The sequence below is a fragment of the Peromyscus eremicus genome, chromosome 20, assembly GCF_949786415.1.
Source record: "Peromyscus eremicus chromosome 20, PerEre_H2_v1, whole genome shotgun sequence".
NCBI lineage: Eukaryota > Metazoa > Chordata > Mammalia > Rodentia > Cricetidae > Peromyscus > Peromyscus eremicus.
Window position 1 is genome coordinate 27,371,615 of NC_081436.1, and position 20,269 is coordinate 27,391,883.

The 20,269-nt window shown below is 51.2% G+C and overlaps 2 protein-coding genes across 3 annotated transcripts; both read left to right on the plus strand.

Annotated features, from left to right (window-relative positions):
- Window positions 1-1,883: 1,883 nt before the first annotated feature.
- Ly6h (lymphocyte antigen 6 family member H) lies at window positions 1,884-3,350 on the plus strand. Of its 2 annotated transcripts, none has more exons than XM_059247879.1 (3): window positions 1,884-2,005; window positions 2,439-2,570; window positions 2,815-3,350. In XM_059247879.1, exons 1-3 carry the CDS (start codon window positions 1,939-1,941, stop codon window positions 3,048-3,050), a joined length of 435 nt encoding a protein of 144 aa, XP_059103862.1. In that variant the 5' UTR covers window positions 1,884-1,938; the 3' UTR covers window positions 3,051-3,350. The 2 variants fall into 2 exon arrangements, with proteins under 2 accessions (XP_059103862.1, XP_059103863.1); XM_059247880.1 differs by having other exon boundaries at window positions 2,439-2,555.
- A 13,369-nt stretch (window positions 3,351-16,719) lies between these two features.
- LOC131897159 (ATP synthase membrane subunit K, mitochondrial-like) lies at window positions 16,720-17,010 on the plus strand. Its single transcript, XM_059248043.1, has one exon. The coding sequence runs from the start codon at window positions 16,721-16,723 to the stop codon at window positions 16,895-16,897; it is 177 nt and encodes a 58-aa protein (XP_059104026.1). The 5' UTR covers window position 16,720; the 3' UTR covers window positions 16,898-17,010.
- Window positions 17,011-20,269: the final 3,259 nt, after the last annotated feature.

Sequence of the window (20,269 nt, forward strand, 5' to 3'; positions counted from 1 at the left end):
GAGGGTTCATGGACCATTCACTGGCCTGCTGGCAGCCAGCTCCCTGCATTTCCATAGGCAACACTTACCTAGAAGGCTCACCTGGCCTCTACTCTGCAAGAATCCATAAGAAGGCTCATCCTCTGAGCCTGCGTGCAGGCTCAGGCTCCGCCCACTCCTGTCTCTGTCCAGCAAGTTGGCTCTGGGCTCCACTATGGTATTGACTGGTTTGAAGGGAAGAGAACTGTGTATGAACTAATTCTTACCCTCTGCACTCTCTACATCTAGATCCTGTCTTCAAAGTGTCTAGTCCCTCTCTTCCTTTGTGAACCACTCAAGTGCTCAGGCTGTTTGATCCCACTATTGGCCGAGTCACCTAGTGATTGGCGTGGCACCGGGCAGGAGGCTCGATCGTTGTGTGTTTTCCTCACCTGTAACTCAACACTCAGACAGCGAGGAGATGTGCACCTATACTGAAGTAATGTATGTGCTGTTTAGAATAAGGAGAACAGACACTATGCTCTCAAACTGACAGCCCAGGTTGCCATATCTAATAAGGATCTGATATTAATGACAGTCGTTTGTCTGGTGTGAGGTTCATGGGCAGAGGGGGCAGAAACTAAGGTCTGCCTAGGGCTTTGAACTCGAAACACCTTTACTCCTGGATGAAAGGGAGCGATGGTAGCTGTGGCTTACTCAGAGCCCAGGAGAGATGGAAAGACAGGTGGAACGGAGTGCAAGGTGTGAATCTGGCTAACCCTCCCTGTACTCGGATGAGGATTGTCACCTTCTGGGTGTGGGTGTGGTTGGTGACAAAAGTCCCTGGGGCTGGTTTGCCGGTGGGCATCATGGGCGCTCTTAGGAGTAGACCTGGCTGGAACAATCGGAAGCGAGGTGGAGGTTGGGGAGGGAGGAGCCCCAAGGCTGGTCTTCTGAACTCCACGACCGCTACCTCCCTCCTTCGCTGCGTCTTTGTGCATTTCGCTTCCTTTAGCAGCCAAAGCTCTTCCGAGAATCTGCAAGGGGACCACGGCCAAGTGGAGGGGGAGGATCCTCCCACGCCGGGTAGGGAGGTGGATAGGGGTGGGGGGCAGCTGCGGCGGGAGCGGGAGGCCTAGAGGGGGCGTTGCGCGCGAGCGAAGGGCGCAGAGGCCGGGTAGGGCGACCTGCTGCGTGGCCTCCAGCCCCGGGCGCCCCCCGCCCCGCGCGTCTCCCAGCCGCGCGAGGCCCCCGCCCCAGCTCCGCCCCGCCCCTCGCGCAGGGTCCGCGTCTGCGGCTGCGTTCCCCGAAAGACGAAGCTGCGCCCCGGTTCCGGTCCGCAGGGAGACCGAAGGGCATCGCTCCCCGCGCCGCGCCCGCTGCTGAGCCCGGAGTGCGGACACCCCAGGGATGTGAGTGCGCCCCCGACCCTGAGGCCCGCACTTCACGCCCCGATTCGCGGTGAGCGCCGAGGCGCGCGCGCGGGGACCAGGGGAGGGGACTCGGCGCGGGGTTCCCGGCCCCCCAGCCCAGGGGTGGGGACGAGGACGGGGACGCGGCGTGCACCCCTCCCCCGCCGGCAGGTAAGGTGCGCTCCCTCCTCCCGCCTTTCCTGTCCGGACGCACCTACAGCTCCCTGGGGAGAGAAGACACCCTCCTCACGCAGGTGCAGGGTGAAGGCTTCGGGGACCTCGGGCGGCCACCTCATTGGAGAGGGCAGATTTCTCTTCCCTGGAGGGGAGGCGGTGATGGTGGATGCTCCGGGTGATGGGTTGGGGGTGGGGCATCTCAGGCTCCTGGAAGGACCCCCCTTCTCCCCCGCGCGCGCTTTTGATTTCTGGGGAATGGTCGCGTCCTCAGGCCGGAAAAGGGAAGGGTCCTTGGCGTTGGGTCCTTTAACCGAGGCTACTCCCCTCCAGGCCTGCGCCCCAGAGGACCCCTGCCTGCAGCCCCCGCGCCTCTCTCAGGCCCTCTCAGAGCATGCTGCCTGCAGCCATGAAGAGCCTCGGCCTGGCACTGCTGGCCTTGCTGCTGTGCCCCTCGCCGGGTGAGTCGGGGGCCCGCGGGGAGGGGTCATGTCGCGGGGACCACCACTCTTACATCTCAGCTCCAGCCCCCGGGGCTCTACCCGCACCCGAGGGCATCAAGCGCCTTTTCAACGGGCTTCTGGTACTGCGTAGAGGTCCCTCGTTCTCAGAGGTCCACTGGGCTTCCTATTAAGTAGGGTGGGCCTTTCCTATCTTGGAAACCACCCATCTTTGGGGGTGCTGTGTGCAGAAGGAAGAGGATGGGGGAGGGAGGATGTGCAGGTACAGCCACAGGGTCAGCCTGGAGGCCCACTCGGGTCTTGTAGGAGTGGAACTCATCTATGGGCATGGTTCTACTATGGTAGCTGCAGCAGGTTGGGGAAGAGGGGGTGCAGGGCCTGGCTGTCCTGGCCTGGGTTCCTCTGGTCATCCCCCTCCCCGTGCCCTGCCTAGCCCATGGCCTGTGGTGCCAGGACTGCACCCTGGCCAATTCCAGCCATTGCGCCCCGAAGCAGTGCCAGCCGACCGACACCGTTTGTGCCAGCGTGCGGATCACCGACCCCAGCAGCAGTAAGTCTGGACCTGGTAAGGGCACTAGGCTACTGAAAGGTAGCTCTGGGGAGAGGTCAGAGATATCCTCTGAGTTCCTCTTGCCTGGAACAAGAGCGTGAGTTTGAGGCAAGACAACACTGGCTTGTTCCTCCCTGGCTCCAAGTCAGAAACTGATCTAAGAGGATCCTGGGTTCGGCGGGTGGGGTGGGGGAGGAACGGGAGGAACAGAGCTCAGGTGGAGATGGACCTTAGCCTCATGCCTTCTTCTTTCCCCTAGGCAGGAAGGATCATTCTGTGAACAAGATGTGTGCTTCCTCCTGCGACTTCGTTAAGCGGCACTTTTTCTCAGACTATCTGATGGGGTTCATTAACTCTGGGATCTTAAAAGTCGACGTGGACTGCTGCGAGAAAGATTTGTGCAACGGGGCAGCAGCAGTGGGACGCAGCCCCTGGGCCCTGGCTGGGGGGCTCCTGCTGAGCCTGGGGCCCGCTCTCCTCTGGGCTGGGCCCTGAGGCCCCTCCCTCCCTCCCTCCCTCCTGCAGGGCTTTGGAGCTTGTCCCCTGAGCCTCTTGCTGCCCCTCCCCAGCCTGGCCTGGCTAGGGCTGAGACAGCAAGGGCTTGGTATCAAGGTCTGTGGCTCTCCACCTCCCTAGATGTGAGCCTTCTCCATTTCTCCACCAGCTCCATATCCCAGGCAGCTGGACATCTCCAGGAGACCAGACATCCTGGCAGGAAGCTGGGGTGGGGGGGAGGGTGAGGGCAGGGGACTGGGACCCTCCAGGTCCCCAAGGGGAGGGAGGCTAAGCCAGGGGCAGCCCAACAGCCTGGCCTGAGGGGCATTAACTACAGAGAAATAAAGTCACTTCTGAGTCTTGTGCCCGGGTCTGAGCCTGGGTGTTGGATGTGGGGCAGGGTCTGGGTAGGGGGCAAGGGCCAGCCCAGGCCCTGAGACACCTGATAGGTGGGATATGGTCAGGGGTTCAGGGTGGTGGGTGTATATGCTGGGATACCTGGAGATGCCCTGAGTAGGGCTGCTTGGGGCTGAGAGCTTGGGAGGGGACACTTAAGGAAGGTGAGGTGAGAGCTGAAATGGACAGGATCACAATGTGGGGCTGCGGGGGAGGTGTGAGAATTTTGCGAACTCACCATGGGTGTGAGAGGTGCTTTTAGATGCATTCCACAGTGCACATGGCCAGCCTGCGTGTGTGCCTCCCTGCCAGTGCCAACAGACCACAGTCAGTGTCTGTTCCGCTTACAGTCACATGCTCGCACTCACAGGTGCCTGCACACACAGGCACTGAAATATCCTCACCAGCGTCCCCATCACCTCATGTGTGTCCAGATGAATGTTCACACCCTGCCTCAGATGCACATTTGCCCAGTTGCAGACATGTGTGCCTGTTCAGCTCTCTTTTGCTTCTAACCTGCTCTGAATCCCCAGGCATTTGGATTTGGGTGACTGAAAACCCTGGGGTGGTTGAGGGCCCTGGGGTTGCTTCAGATGAAAGGAGAACCCTCATTTCCTGGGCTCTGCCCCTTCACTGGATATCTGCATCACCTGCCCTACTCTGAGCTGGGGTCCCACATGGATGGAGTCCTGAGGCCCGAGGATGCTTATCCCCATGCAAGGTGGTAAAGGCGGGAGAGATGGGGGAGACTTGTACAGGTAGATGGGCTGTCCTGGTCCTTCTATCCCAGCAACTGGTCTTCAGTCCCTCCCCCCGCACCCCGTGAATCCAGCCCTGCCTTCTGCTGCCTGCCAGATGTTCCACAGATAGTTTGTGTGGCCAGCTCACCCTGGGACACTTAGTGGACACCCCAGGCATTCTCTGGGGCCCGAATTTTGGCCAGTGCTCCCCCCCATGCCACCTGTAGGTGACCCAAACCCATGGTCATGCTGGGTCCTGGACCCGCCCAGAAAGGGAACTAGGTCCTGTAGGATCTAGCCTTGACATTGCTTCCGGTTACTGTGGATGGGTGATAGGAGTAGGAGTTCAGGTGGGTAACTGGGAGGGGGAGCTTCCTGTCACCACTGGTTGCTAATGTCTGAAATCTTCTGTGGAAACGGGCAAGGCCTTGTCCCCAGAAGGTTGGTTCCTTTTGCATTTGAACTTGGCAGCAACGGGCCGTTCTGCCTCTCACCTCCTTCAAAAGTGCTGCCCCTGCTTATGCCTGGTGCCTGGGGAGCCCAGAGCACAGCTGGTGCAGGGGAAGGATGTGTATGGAGGGAGCAGGAAGGCTGCAAGTGGTGGATGCTTGGGAGAAGTCCTTGGAGCTTCTGGAAGGCCAAGCTGCCAGCTGGAGACAAGCTTGGAGCCCACATTCGTTCAGCCAAATCTTCATGTGCCAAATACATCGTCTGAATGGTCATTAAGAACAACCAGGAGCAAGATTTCAGTCTCGTCGAAGAAATCCATGAAATTAGAAGGGAAACTTTCTTGTTGTACTCCCGAGGAGCTTCTGAGGGAGGGGCAGCAGGCACAGAGGGTTGGGCCCCTTCAGCAACCTTACCTGAGCTGCCCATGCCCTCATCTCAAGGAGAGTTCCAGTGGCCAGCTTTGGCGTGGTATTGGGGTGCCTTCCACAGTGGTAATAGGTTCAGGCTCTCAGGACAGGGCTGAGTGTTTCCTGTATCCCTGACCTTTACTTTTTTAAAAATTACGTTTAGTTTTGTTTTAGTGTGAATGCGTGCCAAGGTGTACATGTGAAGGGTAGAGAACAACATGGAGTTGGTTCTCTCTCTTTCTATCATATAGGTTCCGGGGATGAAACGCAGCATCAGGCTTGATTGCAAGCACCTTTATGTGCTGAGCATCTCATCCCCACTCCTGGCCCTTTTTGCTAAGAAGCTCCTTAGCAAACTCCTTCCAGGGAGCTATAGGTGACCTGTGGTTTTTAAGCTCTCATGTGTCCTGGTAATGGACAGCTCTGGTTTAGTTAGCCACCCCTTAGTAGGGAAGAGAGATTGTTTTCAGATTTCTGTCTCTGGCTTCGGAGGGTCTGTCCTTGTCCTCCTGCACAGTGGTTCTCAACCTGTGGGTCATGACCCTTTTGGGGTCGAATGACCTTTTCACAAGGGTTGCATATCAGATATCCTTCATGCCATATATTTATATTATGATTCATAACAGTAGCAAAATTAAAGTCATGAAGTAGCAACGAAGTAATTTTACAGTTAGGGGCCACTACAACCTGAGGAACTGTATTAAAGGGTCACAGTATTAGGAAGATTGAGAACCACTGTGTTATGGGCTGAGGTGATCAGATGTGAAGGTTGATTTTGAGGAAGGGAGAGGCAGGCAGAGAAGAAATCTTAGGCAGAAATAGGTCCTCTAACAAAGTGATGTCTCTGTCCTGCCAAGCTGTTATGTCCTTTCTGGATGTGTACTGTCAGGGGTTTCTGTTCATCCAGTGGATACAGGATAGAGCCTTGCTAACATTCCATCTGACAGCGTGTCGGCCATAGCTGAATGTCCTTGAGGTTCAATAGCCACAGTGTCCCTTGAGGAGTTCCTGGTGCCTTCCTGCTGACCCCCCATGCTGGCCTTTGCCTCTCTCTGGCATACATGACTCTGTAGGTCTGGCAGTTTGGTGGCTACTTCCTTCTGTCTTGCTCTATGCTACTATGTGTTCACTCAGGCTGGACACATTGAAGTCTATCTAATTCTTGTACAGTCTGGGGCTTCCTGACTCAGAACTGCCCCTGTCCTCCTGTGAACCTGCACTATGTGTTCTTGGAGGCTGACAGATTGGGTAGCTACACTCAGGCATCCACCCACCTGAGCTTTGTTGTGGCAGGAGGGAGTTCTTCCAAGTGGCCACTGTCTTTCAGCATCACTTACGAAGCAGCCCGATTTCCACACTGATTTAAAACATGACGTTTGCCGGGCGGTGGTGGCACATGCCTCTAATCCCAGCACTCGGGAGGCAGAGCCAGGTGGATCTCTGTGAGTTCGAGGCCAGCCTGGTCTACAGAGCGAGATCCAGGACAGGCACCAAAACTACACAGAGAAACTGTGTCTGGAAAAACAAAAACAAACAAACAAACAAACAAAAATGACCTTCACGACATGATGCATTCTCACCTAGACAGAGGTTCAAGATTTGCCACCCTGTGGGTTCTGCCACTGGCCTTTGCTGTGGCTTTTTGATTTGGGGAAGCGTTTCAATAGCTACTGAGGCAAGTGACACTCAGGACTCCTCTGGGAACACTGCCACTTCTGCCCTTGATGCAGACGTAGGTGAAGTCTCCCAGAGTCTCCTCTATTAGAGTCTGTTTAGAGTTTGCTCTCTGGGGTCTGAAACTGGGGTGCAGGTGCGGTCCTTCTCACTCAGGTACTTTAGGGCCTCCGGAATGGCATCACTCTGTAGGACCGTGGGGCTCTCTTCACACGGGCTGCTTATCTCCTTAGGTGTGTATCTGTAGTATAATGGGGCTTTGCTTTCCTTCTAAATCTAATTAGTCATATTTGTTTGGGAAGCTGATGTTTTTGGCTTTCAGGGTGATGTTTTTTTCGTAAGTGGCCCACACCGTAAGAGCAAGCAAATGATGGCTACTGGCAGGTCAGTGTCGAGGGCCTGAGTCCCCTAGTCCTGGTGCTTCCAGAAGCTTAACCCCGCTTTGCCTCTGAGAGGTGCACAGATAACCCTAAGAGGAGATGCTCAAACATTTCAGTAGGGAGCATATAGTCAAGTGGAGGGGGGTTTCACTCAGTTAGGACATGGAGGCATTCTCAAGGTCCCAGATCTGAGGGGTGATGATGGTGTGATGGTGGGCCACAGGCAGCCCCAGAAAGGATGGGTTGGGGGAGTCGACACATACAAGCACGAAGATTCTCTTGGGTCAGCCCAATGGCCATCTGTCACTTAAGTATCCACAGATACTTAAGTGACAGATGTGACAGTCTGCCCTCCCCCCACTCTGTTAGGCACCACGCTGGGAAGACAATATGAATGGCTGCATTGAATAAGACAAGTGTAGGCTGCCTTGGTGAATAGCTAGGTCTCGAAGTAAAACAGCGGGAATACTACCACCACACTCCTCAGCTGGCTGAATGGTGGTCCCTGAACACACAATGTCTGCTCTAGTGCAGACCCCAGAGTCTGCCTCATGGCTTGGGCAGAGGGTTTGACAGGGCTTTGCTAGTGAGTTGAAGGTGGAGTCAGTCCAGCATGAGACAGGTGCTGCGCCAGCTCCATGGCCCTCACCCTGGGGTGGCAGCTCTGAGTCACTTCTCCCGAGGTCAACCCTGCTCACAGCCCCTGAGCAGCAGCGAGCTGTGCTTGGAGCTGCGGGGCTGGGAGGTGTAATTTCTAAATCCTGCGGTGGGAAGGTGGGGTCCAGGTATGCAGAAGGGTCTTCATGTTGAGAGGATGCAGACCACACCACCACTGAAGGGGAGGGAAGGAAACTCCCCGCTTCTAAAGTCACCACCGACCTCATCAAGGCACAGAACCACAGTGGTCTGCAAATGAAGACATCCAGCCTCCATTCCAGTCTTTATTTCCTGTTCAGTTTCTGTGTCCGCGGCACAGACACTTTGCGGGGGGCCTGAATGGTGACAGCAGCCGGGAGGTCTTTTCCCAGAAGGCCTTTCCACTAGCTAAGGACTACACTCCCAGAAGCAGCTGTTACTCACCTTAGACTATTTATTCACATTTCAGTTAGATTTTTAAAGTCAAGAATGGCTGATGTATTTCAAAGAAAAGCTCTTTTCCTATCTGTTGGCACAACCACACGTGTCCCTGGCTTAATGAGCAGATAATTCAGTGAGCTCCATTGCCAGGTTCCCTGACGGCAAGCCACCACGGCCCTGGTGTCATATTTTAAAACACGGCCACATTTAAACAGGCAGTGTTTGGTCAGGATGTTTGTGTCACAGATTTGCCCATGGTTCGCTGACATCTTCATTACAAGTGTCCTCTGCTTCCCACACTCTGGAGCAGTCTTGCTGCTTGGAAGTCAGTGGAGTCCTCCGACCCTATGGGCAACTGTCTGTCAGCATCAGTGGGTATCCTGTGCCCTCCCTGCTCTCTGTGTCCCTGTGGGTACAGTGACCCCCTCCTACGGCACCCAGCACACAGCCGTCTACTCTTGCACCTAATGTGCCCAGTTCATCTTATTGCTCCCGCTTCATGCATGAGAAGTGGTTTTGAGAGAGATAGGATACCAAGGGTAAGATGGGATCAATGGTAGAGCATTCGCTCAGCATATATAGTCCTTGGGTTCAATACTCAGCTTCCCTTAAAAACAGAAGTGTGAGCTCGACTAACCGCTCAGCCGTTAAGAGCTGCTATTGCAGAGAACTTGGGTTCAGTTCCCAGCACCCTCATGGTGGCTCACAACCATCCATAACTTCAGTTCCAGGGGACCGATCTCCCTCTTCTGACTTCTGTGGGCACCAGGCACATGCATGGTGCATGTATATACATGCAGGCAAAACATGAAGACACATAATATAAATCTTAGGGAGAAAGGAAGGAAGGAAGGAAGGAAGGAAGGAAGGAAGGAAGGAAGGAAGGAAGGAAGGAAGGAAGGAAGGTGGATGTTGAGATGGAAGCCTTCACTCATTTTCATGCCAGACTGCCTCCATTCAGATTTCTCCTCCCTACTCCTTGCTCTCTGACCCTCTCCGAGTGTTGCACCCTCACAGCCTGATCCTGAGGTGTGAAGTGGAGCATCCTGGTTAAGGGCTGTTGTGCATGTGGAACTGGGGCTGGGTCTAGTCTCTGGCTCCGCTTCTTCTGTTCCAGGCTGGCAGAATGCTGGTCCAGGATCAGGGGCTGGAAAGTGGTTAGAAACTATGGGCTCAAGGGAGGTTTTCACCCTCCTCCTCCTCCCACTCAATTCCCTCCAGGATTCGGCACCACCCATACTCCATAATCAGCAGGGTGGGGAGGCATCAGAAGAGATGGAAAGAACAGGCCAATGTGCCATTTAACAACTGTTTTATTACTTGCTGGGTACTGAGTGCTAGGTGATAGGGTCTGGGATGGAGCCGTAGACAAGAGACAGTGGGTACTCCCATGAGTTCTTGTGTGCATGAGTGTGTGCACTCAGAGTATACGGGCAGCCACGGTATATAGGTTTTGTTTTCAGCAGAAGTTAACCTAAGTGGGAGGCACACCTACGTTTTAGATTTTATAAGGCCCAAAGACTGAACTCAGTGATTATTGAGTGTTAACATGTGGCAATCCAGAGCTAAACGATCTTGGGCTATTTTTAGTCCCTTTGAAAGTCATTCATTGCTCATCCCTATGTCTAACGTAACAGCTTTGTGACTATGCTAAAAAACAAAAACACAACCTTTAAAGTGTATTCTTAGCAAGCCACTAGCTTTTACCAATCCCCAAACTAAGACTGTCGCCAGAGAGTCTGGGACTTCAACAGAGACCTCCCAACTTTGCTCTGCTACGGTATGCCTACCTATTGTTTCCAACTGTGATTTTTTTCCTTTTCATGTTTCCATGATGTGTATGTGTGCACGTAAGTATGCATGTTCACATGCATGTGGGCACAGATGTGTGTGGGTCTGCATGTGCATATTTGTGCATGCCTGTGGAGGCCCAAGGCTGATGATTAATTTTTTTTTTTTTTTTTAGTTTTTTGAGACAGGATTTTTCTGTGTAGCCTTGGCTATCCTGGAACTCACTTGGTAGACCAGGCCTTGAACTCATAGAGATCTGCCTGCCCCTTCCTCCCAAGTGCTAGGATTAAAGGCATGTGCCACTACACTTGGCTAGTCAAAGTATTTCTTGATGACCTTCCACCTTATTCACTGAGGTAAGGTCTCTCACTGAAACCAAAGCTCACCTATATGGCTAATCCATCTAGGCAGCTTGCTCTGGGGATCCATCTCTGCCTTCACAGGACTGGAATTGCCAGTGGGTCAATGCACCCAGATGTTTCCATGGGTTCTGAGGATCCAACCTGCAATCCTCATGATTGTGGCTCAAGTGGCAAGCACTTTAAGTACTGACCCATTACCCCAACCCCTTAGCCAATGCGTTTAAAAGCATTTTGATGTGTAGCTTTCTTTGTTCTGTTACTTTGAAAATTCCATGAGACAGTTACCACGTTGGAACATAGAGCTTGAGGAAACCCGGATCTGTGTTCCTGAACCACGGCCACTCATGGTTTTGGGTCCAGAATAAAACTATCGCTTATCCCCTTTAAGGTGAGATTTTCTGTGTTTTTGCATTGACTGTTATGGTACTCAAACTTGGGACCTCAAGGACAATCTACTTTCAATCAAGGATTCACCCAGATCTGCACCAGGTCACAGCAGGAGCCTTGTGTCCACCACCCAGCATAGCCTCTTCAGATGCCTGGTGTGAGTTCTTTCTGGGGGCTCCGACCTCCCTTGGTTTGGTGGAAGGCCAATGTGCTGTTTCTTGTAATCTGACTGTTAGGATCCTGTTGAATATTTTTTGGGAGGTTTCTCTCAAAGCATTTGTTTTAAGGTGTCCATTTTGTCTGCTAGCTCTCGGCGCATTTTGGCTTCCCATTGTTTGATTTGTTCTTGTTGGTTTCAGACCTCTGAGGACGTTTTGGTTTGCTAAATTGTTAGCAGTCAGTCTCATCTCTGACTCCTCCTCCAACATCTAATTTAAAGGAGAGGGAACCTTTGGAGAAAAAAAAAACCCAAAACGTTATTTGGTACTCCAGCTGGGTCTTCTGCTTGATAACTGCTAATTCAGATCGTATGGGTTTTAGAAGAAAAAGAGTGGTGTCTAACTAAAGATAACTTGACTTTGTGCTCCCTCCATGGGGAGCATTTAATACCTCTGAATTGTTGTGTGTGCGTGCTAAGCTAAATGAGATGTCCTAGGTAATAGGATTATAGATCACAAACAGGCAGCCTGCTCTAGCTGGATTTTAAACACATCTAAAGAAAGAAGAAGAAAAAAAACTGAGACAATTGGTAATTCACAAATTAATAGTTAGAGTTCTAAGTTAGAAAAATGTTAAAGATAATTAACAAGCAAATTTTAGAGATTATGTCAGAACTAAAGGTAAATGCTGAAAACTGTTCTCAGCCCTGGTGCTCGTCCACCCTCTCTGACCTACCCTCCCCTTTATCTCTGAGCAGAACATTCGGTATCAGAGGAAGTGACTGCTGTGGCTTTTTTTTTTTTTTTTTTTTTGTATAAAACCTAGAAGGAAAAGAGATCCGACAGATGAAAAATTTCCATTTGTGAAGATGACCACCTCTGCTGGTTAACTGGTAAACAGGGAATGACGGTCATTCAATTCTGTGTAACACACTTCACCTTTGACCTTTTCCCTCTTGCTAGGCCTTCCGCACAGCTTAGGAACACGAAGCTGTAAGCTTTGTCACACTAAGAAGCACACTCTGTGTTGTATGTGTTTATGGCAGCTGTTTTCATTTATTTATTTAGTTAGTTAGTTAGTTTTAAAAATTGGTCATTAAGTTAATTAAATTAATTATTTAAAAAGATTTAAACAATAATCCACGATGTAGCACTAGCTGTCCTGGAACTTGCTATGTAGAACAGGCTAGTCTCAAATCCACAGAGATCCACCTGCCTCTGCCTCCCTGGTGCTGGGATTAAAAGCATGTGCCATCATGCCCAGCTACAGTGGAAAGTTTTTTGTTTGCTTTTTTGTTTGTTTGTTGTTTTGAGAAGCCCAGAGTAGCAGCAGCTTTTCATACAAATGGAAGCCAGCTGGGTTAATTTTAATCCATAGTATTGGTCCAGCTGTACTCATGGATGTGTCAAAGAGAGTGAGAATTTGAACTTTATATTAGAGTCAGTGGCGTCATTGATGGCTGTTGCCTGGATAGGGAAGGTGGAATCGGTGGCAATCAGATCCAAAAGATTAACCAGGGAAGGGATGCATCCTTTGGTCAGGGATGTGGGGACTCAGATCCAACAATCTGTGAAGCTAGAATTCTTTCGTTTATTTGATGCTTGGATGGCTTTTTGAGTGGTTTTATAGTAGGGGTGGAGCAGGTTAGGGTAACAAAGGCAGAGGAATTCCAGGAGACTGTGTGAAAAGAGAAGGGTCAAGCCAGAGGGTGGACATGGTGGAAGTGTCTGAGCGGATAAAATGATTCCACCAGGCTGCAAATACACACCAGTCCTATGGAGCCGAGGAAGCAAAGCCCAGACAAAGGATGTCTGAGAATACTGGAGCCAATAATAGCAAGCAATTTCTAAATATGAGTGAGTCTCCAGAGCTGTAACCTTGGAACTCTCCCTAGATGAGGCAAGAGCAAGAGCGGGGGAGAGGGGTGGCTTTTATTTGTTTGTTTGTTTTGAGCATTTCTAATCTAAACTCCCAGGTTTGGGCATTGGAGAAAGGGAGGCAGAAGCCTTTGTGGAGGCTTAGAGTCTATATGTGAGGAATTCTGCAATCTGGTGAGGATTTTCCTCTCTTGATTAGCAGGAAGGACAGTTCTCCCTGGTAAGGAAAACCAGGGTCCCGCTGTATCACTCCATCTTCTGCTATTTCTTCTTGTTCCTTCAAGCTTGGGATTGACTGAGGGAATAGCCAGGGCCTCTGGGGCTGGAGGGTGAAGGGGCAGCCTTTTTTGTCGGTTCCACTGGTCCCCAGTGCCTCTAACACTTGGGCCTTTGGTGGCTCTTTCAATAGATAACTACAATTTGGGTCAGGAGTTTGGTAGTTGTGATTTGAATGTGAAGTGTCCCTCATAGGCCCCTATATCTGAACACTTGGTCCCCAGCTGGTGGCACTGTTGTGGAAGCTTGTGGGACCTTTAGGAGATGGGGCCTTGGTGGAGGAAGTGGATCACTGGAGACAGGACTTGAGGTTTTATAGCTTAGCTCCCCCCCCCCCACTCGCCCCTCTTCCTGCTCACTCTCTTGTTTGAGACCCTCAGCCTCACACCCAAGCTGGCATGCATTTCCTGTCATGACAGACTGTATCCCCTTAAGCTGCAGGCCAAAATGAACACGGGTCTCTGAGGCCTCATCTTGTCAGGTATTTGGTCGGAACAAGAGGAGCAACCGACACAGGAGACAAAGAGAAGTGTCAAGTTGAGTGGGTGAGCCCCGGGGTGATAAGTGTCCTCTACGTGCCCAGTCTGCTGCCCGTGAGTGTAGGGCGGGTGACCAAGGCAGCTTATAGAAAAAAGCATTTTCTTGGGCTTGCAGTTCCACTGTGAGAGTTCACAGTACCAGGGAAAGCATGAGAGCAGGCAGCCAGAGTAGGAAGTGGAGAGACCACATCTTTCATTGCAGAGGCGAAGCAGAGAGAGCCAACTGGACGCTGGGCAGGACTGTGAACTCTCAAAGCCCGGCCCCCCGTGACACACTTCCTCCAGCAAGGCTCCCTCCATCTACCAGTACCTCCTCTACCAGCACCGCCAACTGAGGGACCCAAAGTTCATTCCTGAGCCCACAGAGGACATTTCTCGTTGCAGTCACCACAGTGGGAAGGGCATACCGGAGCCTGTGTAGGTGTGAAGTCTCTGACATCTCCCCAGGGTGAGAGAGCTTTGGGAAAAGCAGATGTGTTTGGCGGTCGGGCTGAGTTCTTTGTACTCTGGGCTGTGGTTATCACTGTCCCAAGTTTGGAAGTTGGGAGTCTGTTGTATCTATATGAACTGCCTGAGTGTACCCTAAAACTTATGGGCACTGATATGTAACGGGTCCTGTTATAGGGAGGAGGGTTGTGACATTTAGGAGATTTTTATTTGTGGATAGAAATGTTTAGATTTCCTAATAAGAGTTAGGACTGGGTGAGGCAGGGGCTGGCAAGGTATTAATAGGCATTATGAGTGTTCATTTGTCGTCCATATGCGAGTGTGCTAGGCTCCTGGTCAGTGGCAGGCAGCCACTGCTCGATGGCACAGAGGCCAGCATTTAAGAGTGTTATCAAGTTGTTTAGAAAGGAAAGCTAACACTCCTAAGTGCCTCCATGTTTTTGTCCCAGGAGTCTTAGAGCCATTTCTCCCTCTCTGCTATATATAGGGGGGAATTCTTTTGGAAGGTTGGGAAGGGCTGTGATTGGGGCCTTGGTGAGGTCCATTTGTGTCTGGAAGGTTGTGATGAAGGAAAGAGTTATTTAGTGGTTTACATTCTGGTTCCGTAAGGCCTTATCTAGAGGTTTGACAATGGGCCCATGGTTAGGTATATAGACTCTAAAGAAGACAAGAAAGAAATGGAGTTCTTATTGGTCTGTAGGGTTGTAAGGAGGCGATAAAGTGTTTTCTCTGGGTTGTATTGGCCCTTTGTCCTGAGTTGGGGGAGAATCCCTGGGAGGCAACAGATCATTGACTGAGCTGGGCATTTGCCAGGGAGACCCCGTGTCCTTTTGGTCTCGTAAATTTAGGAGGGTGGTAGTATCTGGGAGTGAGATTTGAAGGGAAAGACCTCAAAGATGAAGGTAGAGAAGGATTTGTGAGGCTGGAACAGAGAGAAAAATTCTGTAAGGGATTATCCCAACAGATGTGGACTGCCTCAGTATCACTGAGGAAGGTCTGTCCAAGTGAGCTCTTGGCTGAGGCAGAGCTTGGTCCTGTCCATGCTTAACCAGCACTGTGAGGCCTTGGGGACCATCCTGGAGGAAGGGAGTGTGCCAGGGAGGCTAAAAGAGAGGTCCTTGGTGGGTCCAGGAGGGCTGATAAGTTCCTCTCCTGGATGAAGTTCCCGAATTTCCAGGCTACATGAAATCACAATCTTCGGCCACCGGTTTCCTACATTCCCAGAACTTCATGAGGCTCCTTCTCTTCGCACTGAGGGATGCTGGCCGAAAGAATGAATACCAAAGGAGCTGGGGAACCTTCTGGAGTGTCTGGCACATACTGACTGCGGCCGTGGGGGCTTTTAGAGGCAGCATTAAGGTGTTAGGCAGGCCAGGGGCAAGGGCTGGTCCTCAGGCTTTCTTTCCCTACTTTCATTAGGCACTGGGTGGCCTGGCTGTGTGTGACCAGCACAGGCCTGCACTGCCCTCCTCAGGATACTGAGCCGCTCCTTCCCATCCCACATGGCTGGGCATGGGCAGGTGGGCCTGTCAGGACAGCCTCTCTGAAGACCATTGGTGTTAGACTTTTATTGAATGAATGAGGAAAAAGGATAAATCAATAAATTAGAAAGGAATGAAGTGGGGGAAATGATGGTGAACTAGCCGTTAGCTAATTAATTAGCCATAAGCCAGGAATCAAGTGTCCAGGTGACATCTGGGCTGGGCTGGGCTGTGAAGGGAAGGGTGCATGCTGTGTGGAGCTGTGAATGGCAGACAGCCTGGAGGAAGGAGCCTTGCTTGGCTGAAAGCTTCAGAGTCAACTGTCTCTTTTTGACCTTATCTCTACTGTCTCTAAACCTTCCACCCTGGGGAAGTTTGAGGGTTCCTGTTCAAGCCCTCCTCAAGCTGGCCCTTTCTAGGCTTGCAGGGCCTGAACCTCACATGGCCACAGCTGGGTAGTATGAGTTCCTGGTGGCACCGATTGTGGTCCTGACCCAGAGGATCTAGGGCACTCAGTCTGTCTGTGGAACATGTCTGAGACAGGTGTTCCATCCGGTAGTCACCATGGTTACCATGACTTTCCTACAGAGCCTTCCTGGGAAGTGGGAATTTTTTTAATTTTTAAATTTTCTACCCATGTATGTGGCTCCTGCTGTGAACCTCTTTGCCCTGTGGGTGACTGAGGGTTCTGGGGCAAGGCATGTCTTCTCTAGAGGGACTCAGAGGTGTGTGTGACTGGGACTTAGACCCCGCCTATCTCCCTAGGCCCACTGATTAGCTCTGCCGATTTCTGTCACTCATTCCTCGGAGAGGTGGGCAGACACATTCATAGATGCTTGACACTGGGTCAGTCTTCGATAGCCTTCGTGCCAGCTCTGCCGTTTACTCCTTGTCGGAGGACAGATGGGGTCTACCTTTTAACGTCTCCAGGGAGCTGAGGCCCAAACTTAGTGTACAACCTAACCGGTCAAAGCCCCAATGAGGGAAGTACTGCTTTAGGGGTCAAGAACACTAGCTGCATGCTTGGGGTCCTACTCTCTGTGTTTTCCAACCCCCAGCTTGGAAGGCCACTGTTGTCCCCATTTACAGTGGAGGAACCGGTGGAGAGGTGGGCCTCCAGTCATGGACAGGGCACATGCTGTGGGCATTAAGAATCCTCATGAAGGCTGGTAGCTGGGTTTGTTGAAAGACATCAGCTGCGTAGTTTGTGATTTGGGCGAAGAAGTCATGGCTGGTCCAGAAAGTGATGGCCAATTCCAGTTCACTGGTATTAAAAAGTATTTCAGCTCTTACACTCTCACAGGTAGAATGAATTGTGTACTGGCCACATATGGAAGTATTGCTTTGTTGGTCTTATACTTTGAGTTAAGGCCTAAAAAAACCCCAGCTGTGAAGGCAACATAAATGGATTTTGAAATGTCTGACCTCATCTGTTAGTCCCATGCCTGAAGAAGCTGATGTCAACTCATCATGTAATACTCAATTTGTACAATAAATTATGAACCTGGAAAAAAAAATCCTCATGAAGCCACGGTGGCAATGAGAGGTAGTCATGGTTACAGGAGACAAAACTGTCCTGGGAAACAGGACCAGGCACTCAGGGGCCGACCTAGCAGAGCCCAAGTGACAGGAGGGGGAAATTGAGAGTCCCTTTGAGACTGAGCTAGAGAGGGGACTAGATAGTGCATCTCTACTTCGAAATACCCACCACAATGAACTCCAGGATCAAGGGAGGAAATGTCAGGAGGGAAGCCGGAAGAGCTCTGGTAGACAACAGAGGGGCCTTCCTATGACCTGGGGAACAGGGAGAATTTCCAAAATGAGATACAAATAGAGCAAATTGTAACAAAAGACCAGTAAGTGACAATCACAAGCCAAAAGCTTTCACTTGTCAAAATAGTTCTCAGAGAAAGCAAGTGGGTAGTTTACAGCCTGGGAAAGGACACTGGCAACAGAGTAACGTTTGAAGACGACGTTGATAAATAACATGCAGCCTCCGGATGATGAGGACCAGAGATCTGGTGGAAACGGCAGAGGCTTGCACGCACGGGCAAGTCACAGAACAGGCCCCTAGGACGGAGGTCTCCAGTTTCACTGGTTGCCAGGGAAACAGCTGCAGACAGGAGCTGTCGCCGCTGGATTAACAAACCTCAGAGAGCTGAGAGTTCCAGGTGCTGAAAGACGCTCTTTGCATCCCCGCCTGGACTTTTCAGGTCAGAGACAAATTGTGCAATTGTATGGCCCCCTGGGAACACACAGTACCTTCTGGAAAGCTGAGTGATTATGTCCCCCAGGACCAAGCAATCCCTTGCCAGCCTATCACCCAGTAAAAATGCCCCGTGTGTGTGTGTGTGTGTGTGTGTGTGTGTGTGTGTGTGTGTGTGTGTACTCAGAGGCATGTATTTGATGCTTATAACGGTACCGTTCATAAGAGCAAAACTCCAGAAACAGCCCCTCGATTGCAGAAAAGTGTTAAGGGATGGTGATGTAGCCGCCCCGTGGAATATTACACAGGAGGGGCCACAGGACAAAGCTCACGGACAGCTGGCAACAGAACGAAATCCAGACCCAGGACGCAGAAGGTTCACAAACCTGCACCTCTGACAAAAATTACTCCGTAATGCTTTACAGACATGTAGTAGAGAAATAAAATGACATGTGTAACTCCCCTCCCCCCCGCTCATGCCACCAGAGCGGACAGGCCCCTCCCCTGAGGACCTCTCGAAGTAAAATCCCACCAATCTCCACCCCCTTCCCAAGAAACTCTATATAAACCTTGTATCCTGTTCAGTTTGCTGCTGTCTCTTGCCCAAGCAGAGGTGGTTTTTTTTTTTTTTTTTTAAGTAATGGATTTATTCTTATTTTATGTGCATTGGTGTTTTGCCTGTGTGTATGTCTGTGTGAGGGTCCCCTGGAACTGGAGTTGTGAGCTGCCATGTGGGTGCTGGGGATTGAACCTGGGTCCTCTGGAGGAGCAGTCAATACTCTTATCCGCTAAGCCATCTCTCCCGCCCCCACTCTCCTGGTTTTTGCCCTCCCAATAAATCTCTTGTGTGAGCTTTGTTGTGTGGTGTGACTTTGTGGTAATCCTTGGCTCCTGGCTGCCAGGATACCTTTCCATCCAAGCTATAATGCTTACATTTGATTCCATGACTCGGATAGACTCTCCTGGTGCCTGCTTTTCCCCTCACGGTGCCTGCTTTTCCCCTCACGGTCTAAGCTGCACTGAGACTCTATCCTTCAGCTCCAGTCCACCTGCAACACATTCACCTTCCGGTTCATCGATTGCTCAGCACCCCATCCACCAGCGGCAATTAGGTAAGTTTCCTCTTTGGTTGGTGAAAACATTTCCCTGAGTCTGAGGAAGTAACCATTGAGTGTCCGGCACCCCTCTGGTACTCTGGAGGCAGAGGTACCCCCAGCCATGATCTTTAAGGCTATAGCTGGCCCTCTTCACCTGACCCCATCCCTCCACCCTTCACCTGACCCCAACCCTGCAGCTTCTTTAGGCCAAACCAGGCTATTGCACCCCTCCCTGCTGCCTCCTTCCTCCCCCTGGAGCTGCCCGTAATCCCACAGCTCCTTTAGGCCCTTGTGGCTTTTGTGACCTCATTCCTAGACCCTTCCCTGTGGATGAGACCCCTCCTCCGAGAGCTTGGTTTTCCTTCTTGCCTTCTTACCTCTGGGAAAGTGCTGGTACCAGGCACCAAGTCTCCCCACTGGCTTAGCCAGGCTAAGCTCCTGACCCCCGTTGAGTGTGGTGATGACCCACTGAACAGTTTGGTTCTCATTCAGTCCTCTGAGTCTGTGACTACAGGCTACAGTGAATTTTCCTTTTCTCTCATCCATGGGAACGTGTCTTCCATACCCTCTCATTCTCCCCTGGGATGCCTCTTAGAAAACCTCCAGCCTCTCCATCTGACCTAAAGGGACCTAAATTTATTCACTTTTGCAATCAAATTTGGCTTTAATAGCCCTTAGATAATCAATCCAAAGGCCATCTAATGGCACCTTAGATCCTAATATTATTTGGGACCTTTACAAATACTGTGAGTGATTCAGGAAACGCAGAGAGATTCCCCACTCCCTATTTCTCGGCTCCAAGCCCTGTTCGGTGTTGTCTGGTCTCCCCAACACATACACTGTGTAAATGTCCTGTCTTTTAAGTTACCATAGATGGATCTGTAAGTTTGTTGCAAAGTGGGAGCTGGGAGCGAGCCCTAGCAGGAACCAGTAGGCCAGCAGCGACAGGCCGGCAGCAACGTGCACACACTACGCACACACTCTTCACTGGCTGGCGCTTCTCTCGGCTTCCTCTTGCAGCATCCTCTGTCTACAGCCAGGACTCAAACATTTCCTCTCTCTAAGCCTTGCTCTCAGCTTACTAGATTCAGTTTTACAGGGACTCGGGTGTCTTTTAGGGATGAGTGGCATTAGACTGCTGTTTTATGCCGTCCCACTTGAACTAAAATCTGGCTCCAGAGTTAGGGTATGGCTCCCTCCCACCCCTGTAGACCCAAGTGTGCTTGTTTAAAGGTTTCCTCCAAAATCTTTGTCTTATATTGAGTGAGCCACCTGCTGTGTGACAGAGAAAGGGAGAACAAGACAGAATAAAGGGACTGACTCTTCCTGATAGGGACAATTACTATTCATCTCATCCTCTGTTGGATTTGGGTTAACTCTCTAAAACTTTTGCTAGGGTAGAAATCTTATCTGTGTAAACTTTCTGTACTTTCAGGATTTGTAAGCATATTGGGTCTGATTAAAACCCTGTAA

Bases quoted from the DNA above. Each gene is read 5' to 3' on its own strand.
- Ly6h (XM_059247879.1), top strand. From the start codon at position 1,939: ATGCTGCCTGCAGCCATGAAGAGCCTCGGCCTGGCACTGCTGGCCTTG. The intron at 2,006-2,438 runs GTGAGTCGGGGG...TGCCCTGCCTAG, and splicing joins GCTGCTGTGCCCCTCGCCGG to CCCATGGCCTGTGGTGCCAG. The intron at 2,571-2,814 runs GTAAGGGCACTA...TCTTTCCCCTAG, and splicing joins CAGCAGTAAGTCTGGACCTG to GCAGGAAGGATCATTCTGTG.
- LOC131897159 (XM_059248043.1), top strand. From the start codon at position 16,721: ATGGCTGGTCCAGAAAGTGATGGCCAATTCCAGTTCACTGGTATTAAA.